Here is a 23,295-nt window from a genome sequence, read left to right on the forward strand (position 1 = left end):
CGGACCCATTCCCTCCTGTAGAGGTAGGGCACTGACACGCCACATCAATCACTCTTCATGGATGACATCAGCGAGAGTCCAGTCAAATCTAAAGGACGACTGGAATCGGTACTGAAAATTAAAAAAAGCATTTAACCAGAGTGCTGATGGCAAATGGGCTTTCTGGGGTATGGAAAGAAGGCTGGGTGGGGGAAAATCGGTGAAGGAAGAAGTGCTAAGCAGGCAGGCTTTCGGGGTTGCCATCCCCACCCAAAACAGCCACTCAGGAACTTTTTTCCCCCCCAAATATTTAGGCCAGGGTCAGGTCAATGGAAGGATACAAAAAGGAGACAGGGTTTACACTGCTTACTGCCCTCCTGCTGCTTCGATCCAGTCGGTAGACATTGTGGAGCGAGACTCGCACTTGCAATGTATAAAATATTGGCAACCGGAAAGGGCTGGAAGTGCCAGTTGTAGATTAGGGAAGAAGTGAGAAAGAAAAAGTGAAAAGCAGCCTGGCCTAGTGGATGAAGCCTGGGCGTCAGGAGGATCCGGGTTCTAATCCCGGCTCTGCCGCTTGCCTGCTCTGTGACCCTGGGCAAGTCACAACTTCAGTGCCTCAGTTACCTCAGCTGTAAAATGGGGATTAAGACTGTGAACCCCACTCGCAACAGGGACTGTGTCCAACTTGCTTAGCTTGTATCCACCCCAACGCTCAGCACAGTGCCTGGCACCTAGTCAGCACTTGAATATCACCATCATTATTGTTATTATTACTGTTATTCTTAACATTGCCTGATACATAGTAAGCATTTAAATACCATAAAAAAATTTTAAAAAAAGAGAAATTACACCCTACTTTGCACCCTTAATTCTTCTTAGGGAGTCCAGGGCCACCAGAAGGCCCCCTTTCCCGGACTAAGCCAGTGGAAGGAAATGGAGGTTGAAGGAAAGAATAAATAGAGCCAGGAAGATATGCGAAGCATTACCTTAGTTGGTTGAAAATTCCAGTTTATGTTCTCAATCTCTGAATTAAGAATGGGACAAATAAGGTGGATGTTTTCGATGGAAGTGGAGTCAACAACAGGAGCCACGATCCTAAGCCCTGATTTCTTGGTGCCGTCATCACCACATTTCAATCAATCTAAGCACTTGGGAGAGTCCGAAGGACCTGAGTTTTAATCCTGGCTCTGCCAATTGCTTGTTGTGTGACCTTGGGCAAGTCACTTAAAACTGTGAGCCCCCCCGGGACAACCTGATCACCTTGTAACCTCCCCAGCGCTTAGAACAGTGCTCTGCACATAGTAATCGCTTAACAAATATCATTATTATTATTATTATTCTCTGTGCCTCAGTTGCCTAAACCGTTAAATGGGACACTGTTCTCCTTCCTACTGGGACCGTGAGCCCCATGTGGGACAGGGATTGTGTCCGACCTAATTAACCTGTACCTACCCCAGTGCTTAGGACAGTGTAGGTGCTTAAATATCATAAAAAAAAAAGTGGACACATTCCCTGCCCATAACTAGTTTACAGCCTAGAGGGGGAGACAGTCATTAATCTACAAAAATAATTTATAATATATAATTTGAAGCTGTGCATTTACACTTCTGAGACCCCCTGGAAATTAGTCACATCCTCAGCAACGGAGCCCAGCCTAGAATCAACTCTGCGGCAGCAGGGTTAGGAAATGTACATTTTATTTTTTGACAGACAAGATACTAAAAAGAGCACGTCATTCACAGAATGATCACTCCATATCATCCATACTGCCCATACACTCACATACAATCAAGCATGTACACACCCACCCCCCAGCACAGAGCAGTTGACACACTTGGCCCTGAGGCAGAAAAGGGCTCGTTCTGTGAACAGAGTGTGAAAACAAAATCAGAAAGCCCAGGTGGCTTTCCTTACCTGCCAAGGTGAGGATTACCACTCTTTATCAGCCTGCTGACAAAGCATCATCTATCACTCTGCTAGTCCCTGGGCTTCCCTCTCCATCTTTGGGTTCACAGAATCCCCTTCCAAGAGTAATGGGGACCACAGGGGACTGTCAGCAGAAACCAAATACGGACTGCTCAAAGCACCTATACCCTGAGTTGCCCTAAAGGAGGTGATGGGGAAGGGAAGGACTGAATTCAGAAGACGGACAAGGATTTAGTCAAGGAAAAAAAAAAAAGGAAAGCGAGAACTATCTCCCTTTTCAAAGCAGCAGGTGACTAATCATGATCTGCATTGCCCAGTTGTCCTTGACTCTGCCACTGCCCTGTTTTCCAAATCGCCCATCTCTCAGCTCCCACTGCTCCTCACAGTCTCTCAAGCCTCGTACCGTCCAGGTAACGCAACAAGACACCAGACAGAAGTTATCAGTCAAGTGCTTGACAACATGTTCTGTGGAAGAGACTCCCCTGGGCTATGGGAGGAGAGGGGACCCCTCCAGGGTCACAATCTGCTTACTGGGCATCACGCCTTCCCCGGCAGCGAGGTCACACACCATTCGCTCTCGAAAAGTTCGTCTCCGGGAGTTAAATTTGACCTCCAAACCTGCCTGTCAGAGGGGCTTTGAAATGATCCACTTTTAAGTTCGAGACTCTTCTTGGTCAGCGATCGAATACCTCCCGCCAGCTGGGGGCTTGACTTGAATCTGGCCCCCCGACTCTGCCGCTTTCGGTGACTTCTGCCCCTCCAAGAGAGGGGCAGGAGGCCCGGGATGCCTATCAGGATCGCCAGAAGGAAGACTGCAGGGAGCCCTTTGGAAGTGGAATCTCCCTCCTTTGCAGGCATTTCTGGAGGGAGAAAGAGAGGAAGAAAATAATGATGGCATCCGTTAAGCACCTACGTGTCTAGCACTGTTCTAAGTGCTGGGGTAGCTACAAGTCGGACACAGTCCCTGTCCCGCGTGGGGCTCCCAGTCTTAATCCCCATTTTACAGATGAGGTAACTGAGGCACAGAAGTGAAGCGATTTGCCCAAGGTCACCCGGCGGGCCGGTGGTGGAGCCGGGATTGGAGCCCAGGTCCTTCTGCCAACCGATGCAAACCGATCACCGGGGGAGAAGAGGAGTATCCCGACACCGGCCGACTGGAAGGAAATTAAGGAACTCATCGGTAAGAGGGTGGACAAGCAGATGAGGTGACTTTCAGTCAAGCCTTTGGGAAAGCTTTGCTTCAGAGTGACTTTAAGGAGAGGTGGGGTGACATCCCTGCCATATCCCAGGTTGGGGGAGGGAAAGGGAGGAGGGAGAAGATGCCCAGGAGAAGCACCATGAGCACGGGACTGGGAGCCGGAAGGTCATGGGTTCTAATCCTGGCTCCACCACTTGCCTGATGTGCGACCTTAGGCAAGTTGCTTCACTTCCCTGGGCCTCAGTTATCTCATCTGTGAAGGGGTAGGGACTGTGTCCAACCCAATTTGCCTGTATCCACCCCAGTGTTTAGTACGGTGCCTGGCACATAGTAAGCGGGTAACAAATACCATAATTATTATTACTGTTATGCCAGAGATGGAGACTTACCTCCAAGAACTGCTTGAGCCGTATAAAAGAGCCCCTCTGCCCCGGGACGGTGATGGCTTCAATTCTGTGTGGTGAAAGAAAGACACTGAACCCCAGTTTATTGTGTTGCATTATACTCTCAAGTGCTTAAGCAGCGTGGCACAGTGGAAAGAGCACGGGCTTTGGAGTCAGAGGTCACGGGTTCGAATCCCGGCTCTGCCACATGTCTGCCGTGTGACCTTGGGCAAGTCACTTCACTTCTCGGAGCCTCAGTTACCTCATCTGTAAAATAGGGATGATGACTGTGAGCCCCACGCAGGGCAACCTGATCACCTTGTATCCCCCCAGCGCTTAGAACAGTGCTTTGCACATAGTAAGCGCTTAACAAATCAATCGTATTTATTGAGCGCTTACTGTGTGCAGAGCACTGTACTAACTGCTTGGGAAGTACAAGTTGGCAACATGTAGGGATGGTCCCTACCCAACAGTGGGCTCACAGTCTAGAAGGGGGAGACAGAGAACAAAACAAAACATATTAACAAAATAAAATAAATAGAATAGATATGTACAAATAGAATAAATAGAGTAATAAATACGTACAAACATATGTACATATATACAGGTGCAAGGTGCCAACAAGTCCAAGTTGGCAACATATAGAGACGGTCCCTACCCAACAGTGGGCTCACAGTCTAGAAGGGGGAGACAGGGAACAAAACAAAACATATTAACAAAATAAAATAAATAGAATAGATATGTACAAGTAAAATGAATAAATAGAGTAATAAATATGTACAAACATATATACATATATACAGGTGCAAGGTGCCAACAAGTCCAAGTTGGCAACATCTAGAGACGGTCCCTACCCAAAAAATGCCATTATTATTATTATTACTATAGTAAGTGCTCAAAAAATACCACTGATTGACTGACTGATGGCAGACATGAGGATCAAGATTTAGAGGGAGGTGAGAGATTCTCCTCCCCCAGAAGGCTTTCTGAACTGGGCAGACCCTTGTCTTTCTGCGCTAGGGTAAGTGCGGTCCTGCCTGGAAGCAAAGGAATGGTTCGACTGGCCTGTTGTTTTTCCCTCTCGTTCCAGGAATCTAGGTGCAGGCATCATTTCTTTTAGACTGTGAGCCCACTGTTGGGTAGGGACTGTCTCTATATGTTGCCAATTTGTACTTCCCAAGCGCTTAGTACAGTGCTCTGCACATAGCAAGCGCTCAATAAATACGATTGATGATGATGATGATTTCTGTTTGCGGATTATGGGCAGGAAAGGTAGTTTTTCCTGCTAGAGTGCAAGCTCCTTGAGGGAAGGGATCATGCCCTCAAACTCGGTTGGTACTCTCCCACGAGCTTAGTGCAGTGCTCTGTATACAGTAAGTGCTCAATAAAGACTATTGATTTTTCTTCTGCAGTGACTTGAAAGAGTCTTTAAGGGCGCCTTCATAGAGCTCATGGATTTCACTGGGAAGCGGCACGGCCTACTGGAAAGAGCCACGGCCTGGGAGTCGGAGGACCTGGGTTCTAATCCCGGCTCCGCTACCTGCCTTCTGTGAGACCTTGGGCAAGTTCCTTCACTTTTTGTGCCTCCGTTCCCTCGCTGGCAAAGTGAGAATTCGATACTTGTTCTTCCTCCCCCTTAGACCGCGAACCCCACGCGGGACAGGGACTTTCTCCCATCTGCATATACGCCACTCGCCCCAGCGCTTAGTAAGTACAGTGCTTGGCACAGAGTAAGTGCTTAAACACCACAGTGATGAATCAGAGAATGGATATGAGGGTACGTGGGGCTGCGCTCACCTGGCCGCGCCCCCTCTTCAGAGGAAGCTTTAATTCCTGTATGCAGTTGAGGCCAGTTACTCATTCATTCATTCAGTCGTATTGAGCGCTTACTGTGTGCACAGCACTGTACTAAGCGCTTGGGAAGTACAAGTTGGCAACATATACAGACGGTCCCTACCCAACAGTGGGCTCACAGTCCACTCGTCCAGGGTTGCAGAGCGAGCCTGAGGCAGGGTGGAAATTCAGATCTCCCCCGCCCAGCTCTCTGTCCCAGGAGTGTCCCCCCCGGCTCCATCGGCTTCAGTACCTGGGGAAATAGTCCTCCTTGATGAGCAGCATCATTTTCCAGAACTGGACCTGGTACTGCTTCATGAGCGCATTGCCACACACCTGAGGAGACAAGCGGTCCCCCACGGGGCAGGGGAGCCGGGAGACCCACCTCGCTTTCGGCTCTCTCTCCTACGGGGAGTCCTGCCCAAATGACGCTAAGCCGTGAGGCGGGCAGCCGCACCCCGCCGGCGGCCGATCCCCGGGCCTGGCCCCATCCCTAGGGGATCTTGATCAGACCCGGCGACAGAGGAGGATCAGAGGCCCAGAGTCTCCCTTACTGGAGTCCCAGGCCAAGGAGCAGGACAGGGAACACCCACTCAGGCTGCGCTGCTGCTGCTTCTCCTCCTCCTTGAAATCACAAGGTTTTAATTTTGTGCTTCCCCCTTTCCCCTCCCAGCCCCACCTCCTCCCCCAACCAGGTCAGGGGGCTTCAAGCAGCAGCATGGCATACAGGCTTGGAGTCGGAAGGACCTTAGTTCTAATCCCGGCTCTGCCAATAATAATGTTTGTTAAGTGCTTACTATGTGCCAACAACTGTTCTAAGCGATGCGGGGGGGATACAAGGTAATCAGGGTTGTCCCACGTGGGGCTCACAATCTTAATCCCCATTTTCCAGATGAGGGAACTGAGGCCCAGAGAAGTGGAGTGACTTGCCCAAAGTCACACAGCTAAGTGGCAGAGCCGGGATTAGAACCCATGACTTCTGACTCCCAAGCCCGGGCTCTTTCCACCGAGCCACGCTGCTTCCCCCGGCAAGCCAAGGGCTTGCTGAGTGAGCTTGGGCAAGTCACTTGGCTTCTCTGTGCTTCAGTTCTCCCTCCTACTTAGCCTGGGAGCCCCATGTGGGACAGGGACTGTGTCCAACCTACTTAACTTGTACTTACCCCAGCGCTTAGCACAGTGTTTGACACAGTAAGTGCTAACAAATACCATAAAAAAAAGGAAAAACAAGAAGTCCACGTCTCTGGCTCCCCACTCTCCTGGGTTGCTTCTGCTGCTTACCTCCAAGAAATCATACAGCAGGGTGGCCGTCACGTCCGACAGAGGCTCCATATTCAGGATCTGAGCCAACCAGCGCCAGCCATGGTTCAAACCGTGAGGGTGAGACTGGGAGAGGAGGGGAGAAGAAGTCATCTCACGGCTTCCCTTCGCTCAAAACCCGGGCTTTCCCCTCCCGCAGACAGCCTAAACGAACCCCATGAGTCCCCGACATTTCCCGCCCAGGACCCCTTTACCTCTGACTCAACCTAAGGAATTCCTTTTCCGTGCCTATGACCCTCAGTCCACTTGGAACTTCTCCACAGCCCCGGGCCCCCGCTTTCTCCAAACCCGGCCTCACCCAGCCCCGTTTCCTTACTCCGTCGTCGCCCCTCTTCTTTCCAAATAGCTGACTCTGGCTCTAGAGCCCGATCTAAAGCACGTTCTGCTTCTTGTCTACTCTAGTCCCAAAATCCCAGTTCCGGGAGGTGTTCTGGCAATGGGAAACGGGTCTGACGTCACCTCCGGCGAGGAGCCCTGAGAAATTCCAAGGGATGCTCTCCTCCAAGACCTGGGGGGAGGCTGCATCATCGGTGGTACTCCCTGAGAGCCACCTCTCACTGTCCCGATAATAATAATAATAATAATGGCATTTATTAAGCGCTTACTATGTGCAAAGCACTGTTCTAAGCACTGGGGAGGTTACAAGGTGATCAGGTTGTCCCACGGGGGGCTCACGGTCTTAATCCCCATTTTCCAGATGAGGGGACTGAGGCCCAGAGAAGTGAAGTGACTTGCCCAAAGTCACACAGCTGACAACTGGCAGAGCCGGAATTTGAACCCATGACCTCTGACTCCAAAACCCCTGCTCTTTCCACCAAGCCACGCCGCTTCTCCAGGATAGGCAGGTGACAGCCTGCCCTGCAGACAGCTGAGCCAGTCGGATGCTGGGAGCCACCATGTCTGTCTCTCCCTCTAGACTGTAAGCTCGTTACGGGCCGGGAGTGTGTATTATTACACTGCACTCTCCCAAAGCACTCAGTACAGTGCTCTGCACACAGCAGGTGCTCAATAAATACGACTGACTGACAGCTCTCCGGAAGTCCCTTGGTCAAGGAAGTCCCGGTCTCCGGGCTGATACGAGGCAGTCAGGTGGACCACCTCCCGAATAATAATAATAATGGCATTTATTAAGCGCTTACTATGTGCCAAGCACCGTTCTAAGCGCTGATGAAACCCCTCCTATTGCGGACAAACAAGGAGGCCACCCCTACCTACCCCCTGCCTGCTTCCGTAGGGCCAGTGGAGTTGGATGATGGCGGCGTAGAGTCGGATCATCCCGGACATGCGTTTCAGAAAGTTGTCCTGCTGCTCCACTTTGGAATCCTTCACCTGGTACCCAAGCAACCTTCGTGACAGAGGGAGATGAGGCCCCCTGAGCGGCACGCCATCCCAGGGCTTCCACAACCCCCCTCCAGGAGCCCCGTGTCCACAATTCCCCTTCTTCCCCTCTCCCTGCCCCAGAGTCCAAAGGTTTTGCATCTCTCAGGGAAAGGCTGCAAGTTCTCCTTCCGGGTTGCCCACGCCTCCTTCTGGGTAGGCCATGACTGTCGCTTACGCCTGAGTTTCCTGGTCCACAGAATGGGAATAACTCCCCATGCCCCGGTCCCAGAAAATGCCCGACCCTTAGCCCAATCTAGCTTGTTGCGGGCAGGTACCTACCAACTCAGTTGTATTGTACTCTCTCAAGCACTTAGGTCGGTGCTCTGCACACAGTCAGTGCTCAGTGAATATATCACTGATGATGATGACATCGGCCTCCTTCCTCTCCCCCTCGTCCCCCTCTCCATCCCCCGCAATCTTACCTCCTTCCCTTCCCCACAGCACCTGTATATATGGATATATGTTTGTACAGATTTATTACTCTATTTATTTTACTTGCACATTTCTATTCTATTTATTTTATTTTGTTAGTATGTTTGGTTTTGTTCTCTGTCTCCCCCTTTTAGACTGTGAGCCCACTGTTGGGTAGGGACTGTCTCTATACGTTGCCAATTTGTACTTCCCAAGCGCTTAGTACAGTGCTCTGCACATAGTAAGCGCTCAATAAATACGATTGATGATGATCTGGGCCTGGCACCTCTAATAACTCTTATACCATAATCCGTAATTTATTATACCCCTAATTTATCTATATTAAGGTCGCCCTCCCCTTTGAGACTGTAAGCTTGTTATGGGCAGGGAACGTATCTACCAATTCTGCAGCACTATACTACCCCAAGAGCTGAGTACCACGCTCTGCACGCAGTAAGTGCTCAATAAAAATGACTGACTGATTGATCGACAGTACAGACCGAAGCACGACTGAAAATGAGGTCGGGTCTTTCACCTGAAGTAAGGTGGTGGATAAATTCAAGGCCTAACCGAACGCGAGCGGACTGCAGAGGTGCCCCTTAGGGGCGGGGAATCCATTTCTGTTCCGTTTTGTCTGGGTGGTGGGCGAGGCCACCCCACAAAAATCCTCACCTCTGATACTCTTCCAGGGCCATCCCCTCCTTGAAGGCTGGATAGAAGGGTACAGAGTAGGGGCACTTCTTGTGCAGGTGGGCCAGGATGAGTTCCCCCACTCTGGGGTGGAGCTCCCAGATTCCCGACGCCACCACGGCGATGGGGAACACCGCCTCGTGGTGGGAAGCCACTTCCTCTTCCCCTTGTTTCTGCAGAACAGGAAAGGGAGGGCACTGGCTTCAACTCAACTAACCCGGGCTGGGAACAGGCCCGCCGAGCGTTCAGTACAGCGCCCTGCACGCGGTAAGCGTTCGATAAATGCCGTCGACCGGAGACGAGCTCTCCTTACCACCGCGCCCCTCCCTCCCTCTCAAGCCCAGTCTGCCTCACCACAAACTTCTCTGCCAGTTTGTAGTAGACGAAGTCCAGGCCTTGAGGGTGGTGGCCCACGGCCACGGCCCTCCCGCCGCAGTGGACGGACTTTCCCGAGAGCAGGTTGTTGATTTTTTCAAAAATGTCCCTCAGCTGTGAGCCTGCGGGCGGGTGAGGCGTGGGGACGGGTAAGAGACGGAATAATCACAAACCAAACAGGGCCCGCATCGATAGTGACTCAGCTGCCTCAAAAACCATCCCAACCTGACTATCTGGGTGAGCAGGGCGCTGGAGGGAGCACCGTTGTCCGGCACCCCTCCGCCCTCTTGGAGCTCACGGTCCAAGTCGGGCGGCACTGACGCGGAAGGACACAGGAGGATGGAACGGACACAAGGAGCCTTTCTAGCCCCCGGAGAAATTTGCAGAATATGCTTGTGGCAAAAGCATTTCGTTTTCCTCCCGTTTTTGCCTCAGCTCTGCTTCCCAAAATTCCCTCCCCATCCATCCACCCCGTCAGCCGCTCTCCTCTCCAGTTGCGGAAGCCTGCCCTGGCCCTTTTCGTCCCTTCTCCCATTCCCGTCCCCCCGTTCTCTTGTCCCCCATGTTAGGGCGGCCACCCGCTCTCCCCCTGCCTTATTTTCATTCAAAAGCAGAGTGGCCTAGTGGATGGCAGCACGGGCCTGGGAGAGTCAGAAGGACCTGGGTTCTAATCCCGCCTCTGCCACGTGTCTGTTGGGTGACCCTGGGCAAGTCGCTTCACTTCTCTGTGCCTCAGCGACCTCATCTGTAAAATGGACTTGTAAACTCCATGTGGGACACGGACTGTGCCCATCCTAATTAGCTTGCACCTAACCCAGTGCTAAGTAGAGTGCCCAGCACATAAGCACTTACATAACATAAAAAAGTCTCCCCTTATCACACCTCCTCCATGAAGCCCTCCAAGATGAAAGGGAGAATACTACAAGCTTCACTGTCAACCCCTCCTCTTCCAAAGCCACCCAGATCCAATAAAGGAGACTGTTTTCTCTTTTTTTTTTTTTTCAATTTCAGAGGGGAAAGAGGAAGATTTGTCAGTTTTCTTAGAGGAGGGTCTTAGAGCTACGCGGGCATTCAAGTCCACATCAGACGGGGGAAAGAGGTCCCGAGCCTGGTCTCTCGAAGCCCGGAGTGAGGCCCATGGCGTCTCATACCCGGTGGAGGATTCCGCGGATCCTTTATCCACCCCAACCCTCAGCCCCACAGCGCTTACAAATATACCCGTAATTTATTTATTTTTTTATACTGACGTCTGTCTCCCTCGCTAGACTGTAAGCTCGCAGTGAGCAGGGAACGTGTCTGACACGTGGCACTCTCCCAAATGCTTAGAACAGTTCTCTGCACGCAGTAGGCGCTCAATAAATATCACCGACTGATTGATCCTTCACCCACATGGCAGCTGCCCAAGAAGTCGAAGGACGGTGGAAATCCCTCAGCCCTACCACGGGCTCTAACCCGCTCCGATCCCAGTTTCGGGGGATCATTCCCTTTCTCCCTGTACAAATGCTCTGCTGGCCTTTCTAGATTCCAGGACCTTGCTCCCCAAAGGCCCGCAACAAATCCTCAGCTCCCTCTCTCCCTCGCCCGGCTCTTGGTCACCCCCCGGCCACAAACCTGCTATGGTGGAGATCTGGCTCACGGGGATGGTGGCCGCTTTCTGGAGGTCCATCTTGATCTTTTTGGTCTGGCCGAGAACGGAGGGAAAGCGGGCTGAAGGTGCGGGCTCCACGGAAATAAAGAGGCCCATTCGGGAAGCAAAACCCGAGAAATCCCTCTGTCTGGGGGGGGTGGGGAGAGGGGCGGGCTCAAGAGACAATGCCGTGTTCCCGTTAGACTGAGCGCAAGCCCCACGTGACACCCCCCCGGCCACAGAGCCGCCGTGCTTTACCTGATTGTCTTTGCTGTTGAACAAGCCGTCGAAGGCTGATACGCACTGATTAGAGGCGGCCTGCAGCTGCTGATACCACTGCATCGTGCTGTCTTCCGCCTTCACCTGGAGACCTGAAAAATCAGGGGACAGCAACCAGTCAGGCTGGCCGTTACTATCAATCAATCAATCAATCGTATTTATCGAGCGCTTACTGTGTGCACAGCACTGTACTAAGCGCTTGGGAAGTCCAAGTTGGCAACATATAGAGACGGTCCCTACCCAACAGTGGGCTCACAGTCTAAAAGGGGGAGACAGAGAACAAAACCAAACGTACTAATAGAGTAATAAATATGTACAAGCATATATACATATATACAGGTGCTGTGGGGAAGGGAAGGAGGTAAGATGGGGGGGATGGAGAGGGGAACGAGGGGGAGAGGAAGGACCACCATCTTTCTTATTATTAATAATTACCTTGTATTTACCCCAGCAGTCAGTACAGGGCAAGGCAAATAGTAAGCAATTAAATATCACAAAAAAAAAAATACAGAGGGTGGGTGTCCAGGAGGGCGACCAGCACACAATAATAATAATAATGTTGGTATTCGTTACGTGCTTACTATCATCATCATCATCATCAATCGTATTTACTGAGCGCTTACTATGTGCAGAGCACTGTACTAAGCGCTTGGGAAGTACAAATTGGCAACATATAGAGACAGTCCCTACCCAACAGTGGGCTCACAGTCTAAAAGGGGGGAGACAGAGAACAAAACCAAACATACTAACAAAATAAAATAAATAGAATAGATATGTGCCAAGCGCTGGGTAATCAGGTTACTAGTTCTTGCAACCAGGCAGCCGGCCAGCAGAATCCTTCAGGATCTTCCCAGACCCTTAGTAAATGATCACTATAATAATAGTGGAGAAACACGAGGAGAAACAGCGTGAACAGAGCACGGGCCTGGGATTCAGGAGGATCTGGGTTCTGATTCTGCCTCCGCCACGTGTCTGTTGTTGGGTGACCTTGGGCAAATCGATTCCCTTTCTCTGTGCCTCAGTTTCCTCGTCTGTAAAACGGGGATGAAGAGAGGGGCCGTGTCCGACCTGATAAACCTGTGTGGCCTCGTGAAGAGAGTTTGGAGCGGGAGTCGGGAAGACTTGGTTTCTAATCCAATATCTGCCACAGGTCTGCTGTGTGAACCTGGGCAAGTCACTTCCCTTCTCTGAGCCTCAGTTAGCTCATCTGGCCAATGGGAATTAAGGTTGAGCCCCACGTGGGACAGGGACTGGGTCCAACCTGATTAGCCTGTATCTATCCCAAAGCTCAGTACAGTGCCTGGCACATAGTAAGCTCTTAAAATACCATTAAAAAAAATATCTACCCCAGAGTATAAAGTAAGCACTTAAATACCATCAAAAAAACCTGTGATATATTATTCTATTACTGGGTGCTAAGCGCTATGGTAGAAGATAACAGTCTGGACTCAGGAACGATACTGATTTAATGCATTTGGAGACACTTAGGAGGACACTTTTGTTTTTATCCAAGTACAATATGAGAGTGTGAGAAGACGACCAACCCATCCAGCAAACTCTTCTGGTCGGGAAACTAGGTTCATCTGTCAGTGTGGCTCAGTGGAAAGAGCCCGGACTTTGGAGTCAGAGGTCACGGGTTCGAACTCTGGCTCTGCCACTTGTCAGCTGGGTGACTTCGGGCAGGTCGCCTAACTTCTCTGTGCCTCAGTTACCTTACCTGTAAATAGGGGACTAAGACTGTGAGCCCCACGTGGAACGACCTGATAACCTTGTAGCTACCCCAGTGCTTAGAACAGTGCTTTGCACATAGTAAGCACTTAACAAATACCACTATTATTATTATTATTATTATTATTATTATTATTATTATCTGTCTTGCCTCAGGCTAGCAACATTCTGAGGGCAAGCACCACACACTTCTAGGCTCCAGAAAGTAGTAGTAATAATACAAATAATAACGGTATCCATTAAGTGCTTACTATATAATAATAATAATGGCATTTATTAAGCGCTTACTATGTGTAAAGCACTGTTCTAAGTGCTGGGGAGGTTACAAGGTGATCAGGTTATCCCACGGGGGGGCTCACAGTCTTAATCCCCATATTACAGATGAGGTAACTGAGGCCCAGAAAAGTGAAGTGACTTGTCCGAAGTCACACAGCTGACAACTGGTAGCGCTGGGATTTGAACCCATGACCTCTGACTCCAAAGCCCGTGCTAGGCACTGTACTAAGCACTGGGATTGGTACAAGGTAATTGGGTACAATGCCCCCCATTTCCCCCGCCACTTACCCCCCTCCTTCTGTCTGCCCCCCCCTTCCGTGTGGGCGGGGGTCAGGGCCTCTGATTCGGGCTTCTGCTGCTGCTTCTGCAACTCCTGCTTTTCCTTGGCTGCTTCTTCCCGTCTCTTCTCCTCAACGGCCTTGGCGATTTCCTGCCGCACGCTCCCCACCACTTCCCGCATTTCCCGGAGGGCCTGCTCGGCCACGGCCTCGTCCTCTGGGCTGGGGAAACCCCCCTGGAAGGCCGACAGGGAAACCTGGGTTAGCCAGCACCTTCCCTGAGGGCCAGCGGGGCTCCAGCTGGTCCGCCCCTCAGGAACTATAATAATAATAATGATGGCATTTATTAAGCGCTTACTATGTGCACTGTTCTAAGCGCTAGGGAGGTTACAAGGTGATCAGGTTGTCCCACGGGGGGCTCACAGTCTTAATCCCCATTTTACAGATGAGGGAACTGAGGCCCAGAGAAGTGAAGTGACTTGCCCAAAGTCACACAGCTGACAACTGGTGGAACTGGGATTTGAACCCATGACCTCTGACTCCAAAACCCGGGCTCTTTCCACTGAGCCACGCTGCTGCTTCTTAGCTCTTGGCTTAGGGCTTCGGGAGTAGCAGCAGCATATGCAGTAAGCTCCCGCTTTTTGCGTCACGCCCCTGAACTCAGCGCTCCAGAGTTCAACTATCCACTAAAATCCGAACTTTTTTCTATCCCCCATACCTGAATTTTGGGGGTTGACTTCTTTTTTTTTTTTTTAATGGCCTTTGTTAACTGCTTTCTATGTGTCGGTCACTGTACTAAGGCGCTGGTGTATATAAAGCTTATCAGGTTGGACACGGTCCCTGCCTTACATGGGGCTCACAGTCTTCATCCCCATTTTACAGACGAGGGAACTGAGGCACAGAGAAACAAAGTGACTTGCCCAAGGGCGCTCAAAAGAGAAGTCATGGGGCTGGGATTAGATTCCTCCCGATTCCCAGGCCTGTGCTCCTTCTCTGCTTACCTCTTGGTTTCTGCAAAATCCAGCTACCACGATGAAAACCTTTGCACCAAAACTAGACTCAAGGACTTCTGTGGCCCCATTCCACTTTTATTACTCTATTTATTTTACTTGTACATTATCTATTCTATTTATTTTATTTTGTTAATATGTTCGGTTTTGTTCTCTGTCTCCCCCTTCTAGACTGTGAGCCCACTGCTGGGTAGGGACCGTCTCTATATGTTGCCAACTTGGACTTCCCAAGCGCTTAGTACAGTGCTCTGCACACAGTAAGCGCTCGATAAATTGATTGACTGATTGATTGGTCACCCTCTCTCTTCATTGCCTTATAAACCAACCCGCTGCAGCCGCTTTCAACACAGGGTTTATATGAATCTGAAGCTGCGGTGGAGCAGGCCGGGGCCCCAGTGTGACCTTGCCCTCCCGCACTGGAGTGGCACGGGGCAAGGTCAAAGCCGCAGGAAAGGTGCTCAACTGTCAGACTGTCGGAGCCAGAAATGGTGTCTGAATGACCAGCCTTCCACCCTTCCTCAACGCAGGGCACAGTGTGGGGCAGAAAATCCTTAACAAATGCCGGAAATAATAATGTGGTTCAGTAATGAAGCAGTACGGTGAAGAGGCTAGAGCACAGGCTTGGGTGTCAGAAGCTCATATATATGAGAAGGTCTCTATATGTTGCCAATTTGTACTTCCCAAGCGCTTAGTACAGTGCTCTGCACATAGTAAGCGCTCAATAAATAAGATTGATGAGGATGAAGGTCATAGGCTTTAATCCCGGCTCCGCCACTTATCTGCTGAGTGACCCTGGGCAAGTCACCTCGCTTTTCTGGGCCTCACCTCCCTCATCGTAAAATGGGGATTGAGACTGGGAGCCCCACGTGGGACAGGGACTGTGTCCAACCCGATCTGCTTGTCTCCACCTCATGTGGGACGGGGACTGTCCCACGATTTGCCTGTCTCCACACCGGCGCTTAGTACGGTGTACTAAGCACATAAATATCATCATTATTCTTATTACAATGAGAAATTTGTCGGTCCCTTCCACGGCTCCACCTCAGCCAGAATCAGAATAGTGAAAAAATCCGAGCAGTGTGGCCTGGTGGAGAGAGCTGGGGGCCTGGGCTCTAGTTTTGGCTGTCGTTTGCCCGCGGGGTGACCTTGGGCAAGTCGCTGAAGGGCAGAGGGGTCACAAGGCTTGGGCAAGGCTGGAGGCCGAGCTGGGACCGCGGACTGGTTCTCCTGACGTCCCCCATCCTCCACGTCAAGCCTTCCAAACCCCTGATGCAGCCCTCCCTCAGCCCCACGGCACTTACGGACGCACCTGCGATTTACTCATTCACATTAACGTCCGTCTCCCCCTCTAGACCGTAATCTCGCTGTGGGGCAGGGAACGTGCCTGCCGACTTTACCATATCGTACCCTCCCAAGCGCCCGGTAGAGTGCCCCGCAGCCAGCGAGTGCTCGGTAAATACGACTGACTGAGGGCGGCGAGGGCGAGGCTCGGGTCCCCTCACCTCGCCGGTGGCGCGGACGATGCCCGAGACGAGCCCGCAGAGCTGGTTGCCGCGGGTGCCGTAAGCGGCCAGGTCGACCCGGAGCAGCTCCTTGTGCGGGTAGTTGGGGTCCAGCTGCAGGCTGAGCTGCAGCATCTCCTCCTGCAGCCCGTACAGGCGCCGCAGCCGGTCCTGGCCCTCCTCCTTGCGCTGCCGCTCTTGCTCCTCCTGCCTCAGCCGCTGCTGCTCGGCCTCCCGCAGCTTCAGGTTGAGGATCTGCGGAAAGGGGCCGGTGGGAGTTGGGGGGTCGCCCGCCCACCGGGAGAACGAGGTCCCTTCAGCCTTCCGGCCGAGGAGCTTGGGACCCTTCGGCTGGTTCCGGAGTGGGAGCTTCTTGTGGGCGGGGAATGTGCCTGTTTATTGTACTGTACTCGCCCAAGCGCTCTGCACACGGGAAGCGCTCAATAGCTACCGCTGATTGATGGATTGATTTGGGGCTGGGGCGGGCGGGGCAGCCACTTTACGCAGAGAGTAACGGGCCCAGGGGTGCTGCGCTGGTGGCAATCTGACGCTCGGCATCCTTCTGGCCAGCCAGGATCTGAAGCACAAATCAGTTGGCAGAGAGGGCCCGGGGAGCCCCCCAGTCCCCGATCCCGGGGCCCAGAGCCCCGCTGGCCTGTCCGTTCTGGGCAGCCGCCCGTCCAAGCCTCTCACCTTGGCCCGGTGCCTGTGCTCCTCCTTCAGCTTCTCCTGCTGCCCCAGGGCTTCCTTGGAACTGAAAGGTAAACAGCGTGAGTGGTGTCAGTGAGTGAAGGAGTGAATGAGAGTGATAGTGTGTGTATGCATATATACACACACACACACACATATACACACACACATATATATAGCAGGCAGAACCCAGGAGGAGGTCTTTCCAGCTTGCCCTGCAGCACGGCATAGTGGATCAATTGATCAATCGTATTTATTGAGTGCTTACTGTGTGCAGAGCACTGTACTAAGTGCTTGGGAAGTACAAGTTGGCAATATACAGAGACAGTCATCATCATCATCATCAATCGTGCTTACTGTGCGCAGAGCACTGTACCAAGTGCTTGGGAAGTACAAGTTGGCAATATACAGAGACAGTCATCATCATCATCATCAATCGTGCTTACTGTGCGCAGAGCACTGTACTAAGTGCTTGGGAAGTACAAGTTGGCAATATACAGAGACAGTCATCATCATCATCATCAATCGTGCTTACTGTGCGCAGAGCACTGTACTAAGTGCTTGGGAAGTACAAGTTGGCAACATACAGAGACAGTCCCTACCCAACAGTGGGCTCACAGTCTAGAAAAAGCCCAGGCTTGGGAGCCAGGAGGTCATGGGTTCTAATCCCAGCCCCGCCGCTTGTCTGCTGTGTAACCTCGGGCAAGCCACTTCACTTCTCAGTGCCTCAGTTCCCTCATCTGTAAAATGGGGATCGAGACTGTGAGCCCCACATGGGACAGGGACTGTGTCCGATCCGATTTGCTTGGATTCACCCCAGCGCTTAGTTTGGTGCCTGGCACAAAGTAAGCGCTTAATGAATACTAGAATTATTATTATTATTACTACCTGACACATCCAACCGGTTTGGATCGTGAGTTTGATCTGGGCCGGGATCCCCACCCCTGACTCTCGGGCAGACGGCCCCAGGCCCTGTGTCCCCGTAGGCACGCTCGCTCTCACCTCTTCTCCATCACCTCCCGCAGGTCCTGATATTCCTTGTGCTGTTTCAGCTCCTTCCTTTCGTCAAACCGCTTCAGCTGCTCCGACGCCATCTCGGAAATGGCCTGCACTTTTTTCTCGTGTTCCTCCTGCCAACGCCTCAGTCCCTCCTGAAATGCCAAGGAAATGCAAAGCGTTTGGATGATGATACGCTCCCTAGATTGACGCGCTTGACGTTTCCCCTCGGAGCTCACCCACCCACTGCAAAGGATCTTTCACAGGCATCACCACCAACTAGGATGCCCCCCGTTCCTCCCCCTCCTCCTTCCCTCACCCCCAACGATCTGGCCTCCTACTTCATTAACAAAATTAAATCCATCAGGTCCGACCTCCCCAAAGTCACTCCTCCCCTTTCTCCAACCCCCCCGGCTCTCAACCCTCTCCGCTACTCTCCCATCCTTCCCAGCAGTATCCTCAGAGGAGCTCTCCTCCCTCCTCTCACGTGCTACTCCGGCCACCTGTGCTTCTGACCCCATTCCCTCTCATCTCATGAAATCTCTCGCTCCATCCCTTCTCCCCTCCTTAACTTCCATCTTCAACCGCTCACTCTCCACTGGTTCCTTCCCCTCTGCCTTCAAACATGCCCATGTCTCTCCCATTCTAAAAAAACCCTCTCTCGACCCCACCTCACCTTCTAGTTATCGTCCCATATCCCTCCTACCATTCCTTTCCAAACTCCTTGAACGACTTGTCTACACGCGCTGCCTAGAATTCCTCAACAACAACTCTCTCCTCGACCCCCTCCAGCCTGGCTTCCATCCCCTACATTCCACGGAAACTGCCCTCTCAAAGGTCACCAATGACCTCCTGCTTGCCAAATCCAACGGCTCATACTCTGTCCTAATCCTCCTTGACCTCTCAGCTGCCTTCGACACCGTGGACCACTCCCTTCTCCTCAACACGCTGTCCGACCTTGGCTTCACAGACTCCGTCCTCTCCTGGTTCTCCTCTTATCTCTCCGGTCGTTCATTCTCAGTCTCTTTTGCAGGCTCCTCCTCCCCCTCCCATCCCCTTACTGTGGGGGTTCCCCAAGGTTCAGTGCTTGGTCCCCTTCTGTTCTCGATCTACACGCACTCCCTTGGTGACCTCATTCGCTCCCACGGCTTCAACTATCACCTCTACGCTGATGACACCCAGATCTACATCTCTGCTCCTGCTCTCTCCCCCTCTGTCCAGGCTCGCATCTCCTCCTGCCTTCAGGACATCTCCATCTGGATGTCTGCCCGCCACCTCAAACTCAACATGTCGAAGACTGAACTCCTTGTCTTCCCTCCCAAACCCTGCCCTCTCCCTGCCTTTCCCATCACTGTTGACGGCACTACCATCCTTCCCGTCTCACAGGACCGCAACCTTGGTGTCATCCTCGACTCCGCTCTCTCATTCACCCCTCACATCCAAGCCGTCACCAAAACCTGCCGGTCTCAGCTCCGCAACATTGCCAAGATCCGCCCTTTCCTCTCCATCCCAACCGCTACCCTGCTCGTTCAAGCTCTCATCCTATCCCGTCTGGACTACTGCATCAGCCTTCTCTCTGATCTCCCATCCTCGTGTCTCTCCCCACTTCAATCCATACTTCATGCTGCTGCCCAGATTGTCTTTGTCCAGAAACGCTCTGGGCATGTTACTCCCCTCCTCAAAAATCTCCAGCGGCTACCAATCAATCTGCGCATCAGGCAGAAACTCCTCACCCTGGGCTTCAAGGCTGTCCATCCCCTCGCCCCCTCCTACCTCACCTCTCTTCTCTCCTTCTCCAGCCCACCCCACACCCTCCGCTCCTCTGCCGCTAATCTCCTCACCGTGCCTCGTTCTCACCCGTCCTGCCATCGAACCCCGGCCCACATCCTCCCCCGGGCCTGGAACGCCCTCCCTCTGCCCATCTGGCTCTCTTCCTCCCTTCAAGGCCCTACTGAGAGCTCACCTCCTCCGGGAGGCCTTCCCAGACTGAGCCCCTTCCCTCCTCTCCCCCTCGTCCCCCTCTCCATCCCCCCCATCTTACCTCCTTCCCTTCCCCACAGCACCTGTATATATGTATATATGTTTGTACGTATTTATTACTCTATTTATTTATTTTACTTGTACATAGCTATTCTATTTATTTTATTTTGTTAGTATGTTTGGTTTTGTTCTCTGTCTCCCCCTTTTAGACTGTGAGCCCACTGTGGGGTAGGGACTGTCTCTATACGTTGCCAACTTGTACTTTCCAAGCGCTTAGTACAGTGCTCTGCACACAGTAAGCACTCAATAAATACGACTGATTGATTGATAAGCTTTTTGTGAGGAATGTTTCACGGGGCAATGAAAAAAAACTGTCCAGGTGGATATCAGTCATCGTCCCTGGCTCTGAAGACTCTCACAGCCTTTAAGGAAGAAAAAAACCCAACAACCCTAAAATTTAATGGCAGGTAAAATCTCAATATAAAGGAGAAGGAATAAAATGAAATTCTCATCGAAGTGGGGAAAAAAGGCACCACCAGTTGACAGTGTTAATAATGAAAATGGTGATAATGATAATAATAATGTTTCAAGAATTATACTGAGCTCTGGTATAGATAGAAGATAATCAGGTCCCACATGGGGCTCACAGTCCACGTAGGAGGGGGAAGACATATTAAATTTTCCATTCTGCAAATGAGGGAATTGAGGTGCACAGAGAGGTCCAGTGACTTGCCCAAGGTCACAATGCAGACAAGCGGCAGAACTGGGACTAGAACCCAGGGTCTCTGACCCCCAGGCCTGTGCTCTTTCCGCTAGACCACGCTGTTAAACACAATCAATCAATGATATTTATTAAATGCTTAAGGTGTGCGGAGCACCGTACTAAGTACTTGGGAGACAGAACAACACGACAGTTAGCTGACACGCTCCCTGCCCACAGTGAGCTAGAGGGGGAGACAGACATTAAAATAAATGAATCATTTTTTAATATATAATTTAAAGATACGCACATAAGTGCCATGGGGTCGAGGGTGGGATTGAGTATCGACGGCCCAAAGGCCACAGATTCAAGCGCACAGATGACGCAGAAGAGGGAGGGAGCGGGGAAGAGACGGCTTAAACAGAGAAGGATTATCGGAAGAGATGAGACCTTAAATACAAGCGGAAGATGTGGTTCTAGAAAGCCAGCTGTTCCACTTTCAACCTCACTGTAGTGAGAGTGAGAAGCAGCCTAGTGATTAGAGCCCGGATCTGGGAATCAGAAGGACCTGAGTTCTAATCCTGGCTCCGCCACCTCATCATCATCATCTTCATCAATCGTATTTATTGAGCGCTTACTATGTGCAGGGCACTGTACTAAGCGCTTGGGAATTACAAATTGGCAACATATAGAGACAGCCAGAGACAGGCAAGACACACTTGCCTGCTGTGTGACCATAGGGAAGTCCCGTCACGTCTCCGTGCCACAGTTCCCTCGTCTCTAAAATGGGGAATAAGACTGTGAGCCCCATGTGGTACTGGGACTGTGTCCAACCTGATCATCATCATCATAATCATCATCAATCGTATTTATTGAGTGCTGTGTGCAGAGCACTGTACTAAGCGCTTGGGAAGTACAAGTTGGCAACATATAGAGACAGTCCCTACCCAACAGTGGGCTCACAGTCTAAAAGGGGGAGACAGACAACAAAACCAAACATACTAACAAAATAAAATAGAATAGACATGTACAAGTAAAATAAATAAATAAATAGAGTAATAAATATGTACAAACATATATACATACATACAGGTGCTGTGGGGAAGGGAAGGAGGTAAGATGGGGGGGATGGAGAAGGGGACGAGGGGGAGAGGAGGGAAGGGGCTCAGTCTGGGAAGGCCTCCTGGAGGAGGTGAGCTCTCAGTAGGGCCTTGAAGAGAGGAAGAGAGCTACCTTGGCAGATGGGCAGAGGGAGGCCATTCCAGGCCCGGGGGATGACGTGGAATGGGGGTCGATGGCGGGACAGGCGAGAACGAGGAACGGTGAGGAGGTTAGCGGTGGCAGAGGAGCGGAGGGTGCGGGCTGGGCTGGAGAAGGAGAGAAGGGAGGTGAGGTAGGAGGGGGTGAGGGGATGGACAGCCTTGAAGCCCAGGGTGAGGAGTTTCTGCCTGATGCGCAGATTGATTGGTAACCACTGGAGATCATCTTGTATCTACCCCGGCGCTTACTACAAAACCCAGCTCATAATATGCGCCTAACAAGTAACAGTGCTTTGCATATAGTAAGCACTTAATAAATGTCACTTGGGAAAAAAAAAAAAAGGAGAGAAAGTCTCTTCCCCTACCCACAGATCGTTTTTCTGCTGTTCCTGTTCTGGCTAGGAGTAGCTTTCCCACTCGTCCCTCCCCAGCAGGCTGAGGGCTCTCTGGTTACATCTGACCAATTTCCCCATCTCCTCGCTCTGTGTCCCCAGGAAACGTTTATAATAATAATAATGGCATTTATTAAGCGCTTACTATGTGCAAAGAACTGTTCTAAGCGCTGGGGAGGTTACAAGGTGATCAGGTTGTCCCACGGGGGGCTCCCAGTCTTCATCCCCATTTTACAGATGAGGTCACTGAGGCCCAGAGACGTGAAGTGACTTGCCCAAACTCACACGGCTGACAATTGGCAGAGCCGGGATTTGAACCCATGACCTCTGACTCCAAAACCCGGGCTCTTTCCACTGAGCCACGCTGCTTCTCCTGAGCTGCAGATGCCGCTCTCTGGGATCAGTTTCTCTCCTCATCCCGCCATGCTCTGGGTAGCTCTGCCTGCTCGTTCGGCCCGAGAGTTGAGTGCCAGGAGTTCAATCAATCAATCAATCGTATTTATTGAGCGCTTACTGTGTGCAGAGCACTGTACTAAGCGCTTGGGAAGTACAAGTTGGCAACATCTAGAGACAGTCCCTACCCAACAGTGGGCTCATAGTCTAAAAGGGGGAGACAGAGAACAAAACCAAACATACTAACAAAATAAAATAGAATAGATATGTACAAGTAAAATAAATAGAGCAATAAATATGTACAAACATATACACATATATACAGGTGCTGTGGGGAAGGGAAGGAGGTAAGATGAGGGGGATGGAGAGGGGGACGAGGGGGAGAGGAAGGAAGGGGCTCAGTCTGGGAAGGCCTCCTGGAGGAGGTGAGCTCTCAGAGTTCAGGGTGGCACGAAGGAAGGGCGGTTCCAGTTACTTGTGCCGCGATTCCAGTTAAAAACCGCGGCAAGGGTAGAACTTTACAACCTTGAGCCTGCAGTCTGTCACTCGAACAATGAATGACACTCTCTCTTGGTCAATCGTACTTATTGAGCACTTACCTGTGGGCAGAGCACTGTACTAAGCACTTGGGAGAGTACAATTTAACGACACATTCCCTGCCCACAACGAGCTTACAGTTTAGCGGGGCAG

At 51.4% G+C, this 23,295-nt stretch overlaps 1 protein-coding gene across 1 annotated transcript in view; it reads right to left on the reverse strand.

The window, feature by feature from the left end:
* Positions 1-1,662: 1,662 nt before the first annotated feature.
* GLE1 (GLE1 RNA export mediator) overlaps positions 1,663-23,295 on the reverse strand; it is a 30,293-nt gene continuing 8,660 nt past the window's right edge. Inside the window, exons 4-16 of the mRNA XM_038745064.1 lie at positions 17,888-18,036; positions 16,889-16,949; positions 16,196-16,450; positions 13,694-13,919; positions 11,381-11,493; positions 11,107-11,176; positions 9,475-9,617; positions 9,103-9,293; positions 7,855-7,984; positions 6,601-6,705; positions 5,576-5,658; positions 3,496-3,559; positions 1,663-2,768 (exon numbers count right to left, since the gene is read on the reverse strand). Of these exons, the coding sequence (XP_038600992.1) occupies positions 2,700-2,768; positions 3,496-3,559; positions 5,576-5,658; positions 6,601-6,705; positions 7,855-7,984; positions 9,103-9,293; positions 9,475-9,617; positions 11,107-11,176; positions 11,381-11,493; positions 13,694-13,919; positions 16,196-16,450; positions 16,889-16,949; positions 17,888-18,036 (1,659 nt within the window). The 3' untranslated portion in view covers positions 1,663-2,699. The remainder of the gene's footprint in view (positions 2,769-3,495; positions 3,560-5,575; positions 5,659-6,600; positions 6,706-7,854; positions 7,985-9,102; positions 9,294-9,474; positions 9,618-11,106; positions 11,177-11,380; positions 11,494-13,693; positions 13,920-16,195; positions 16,451-16,888; positions 16,950-17,887; positions 18,037-23,295) is intronic.

Source organism: Tachyglossus aculeatus, chromosome 4 (genome assembly GCF_015852505.1).
Source record: "Tachyglossus aculeatus isolate mTacAcu1 chromosome 4, mTacAcu1.pri, whole genome shotgun sequence".
Lineage (NCBI taxonomy): Eukaryota > Metazoa > Chordata > Mammalia > Monotremata > Tachyglossidae > Tachyglossus > Tachyglossus aculeatus.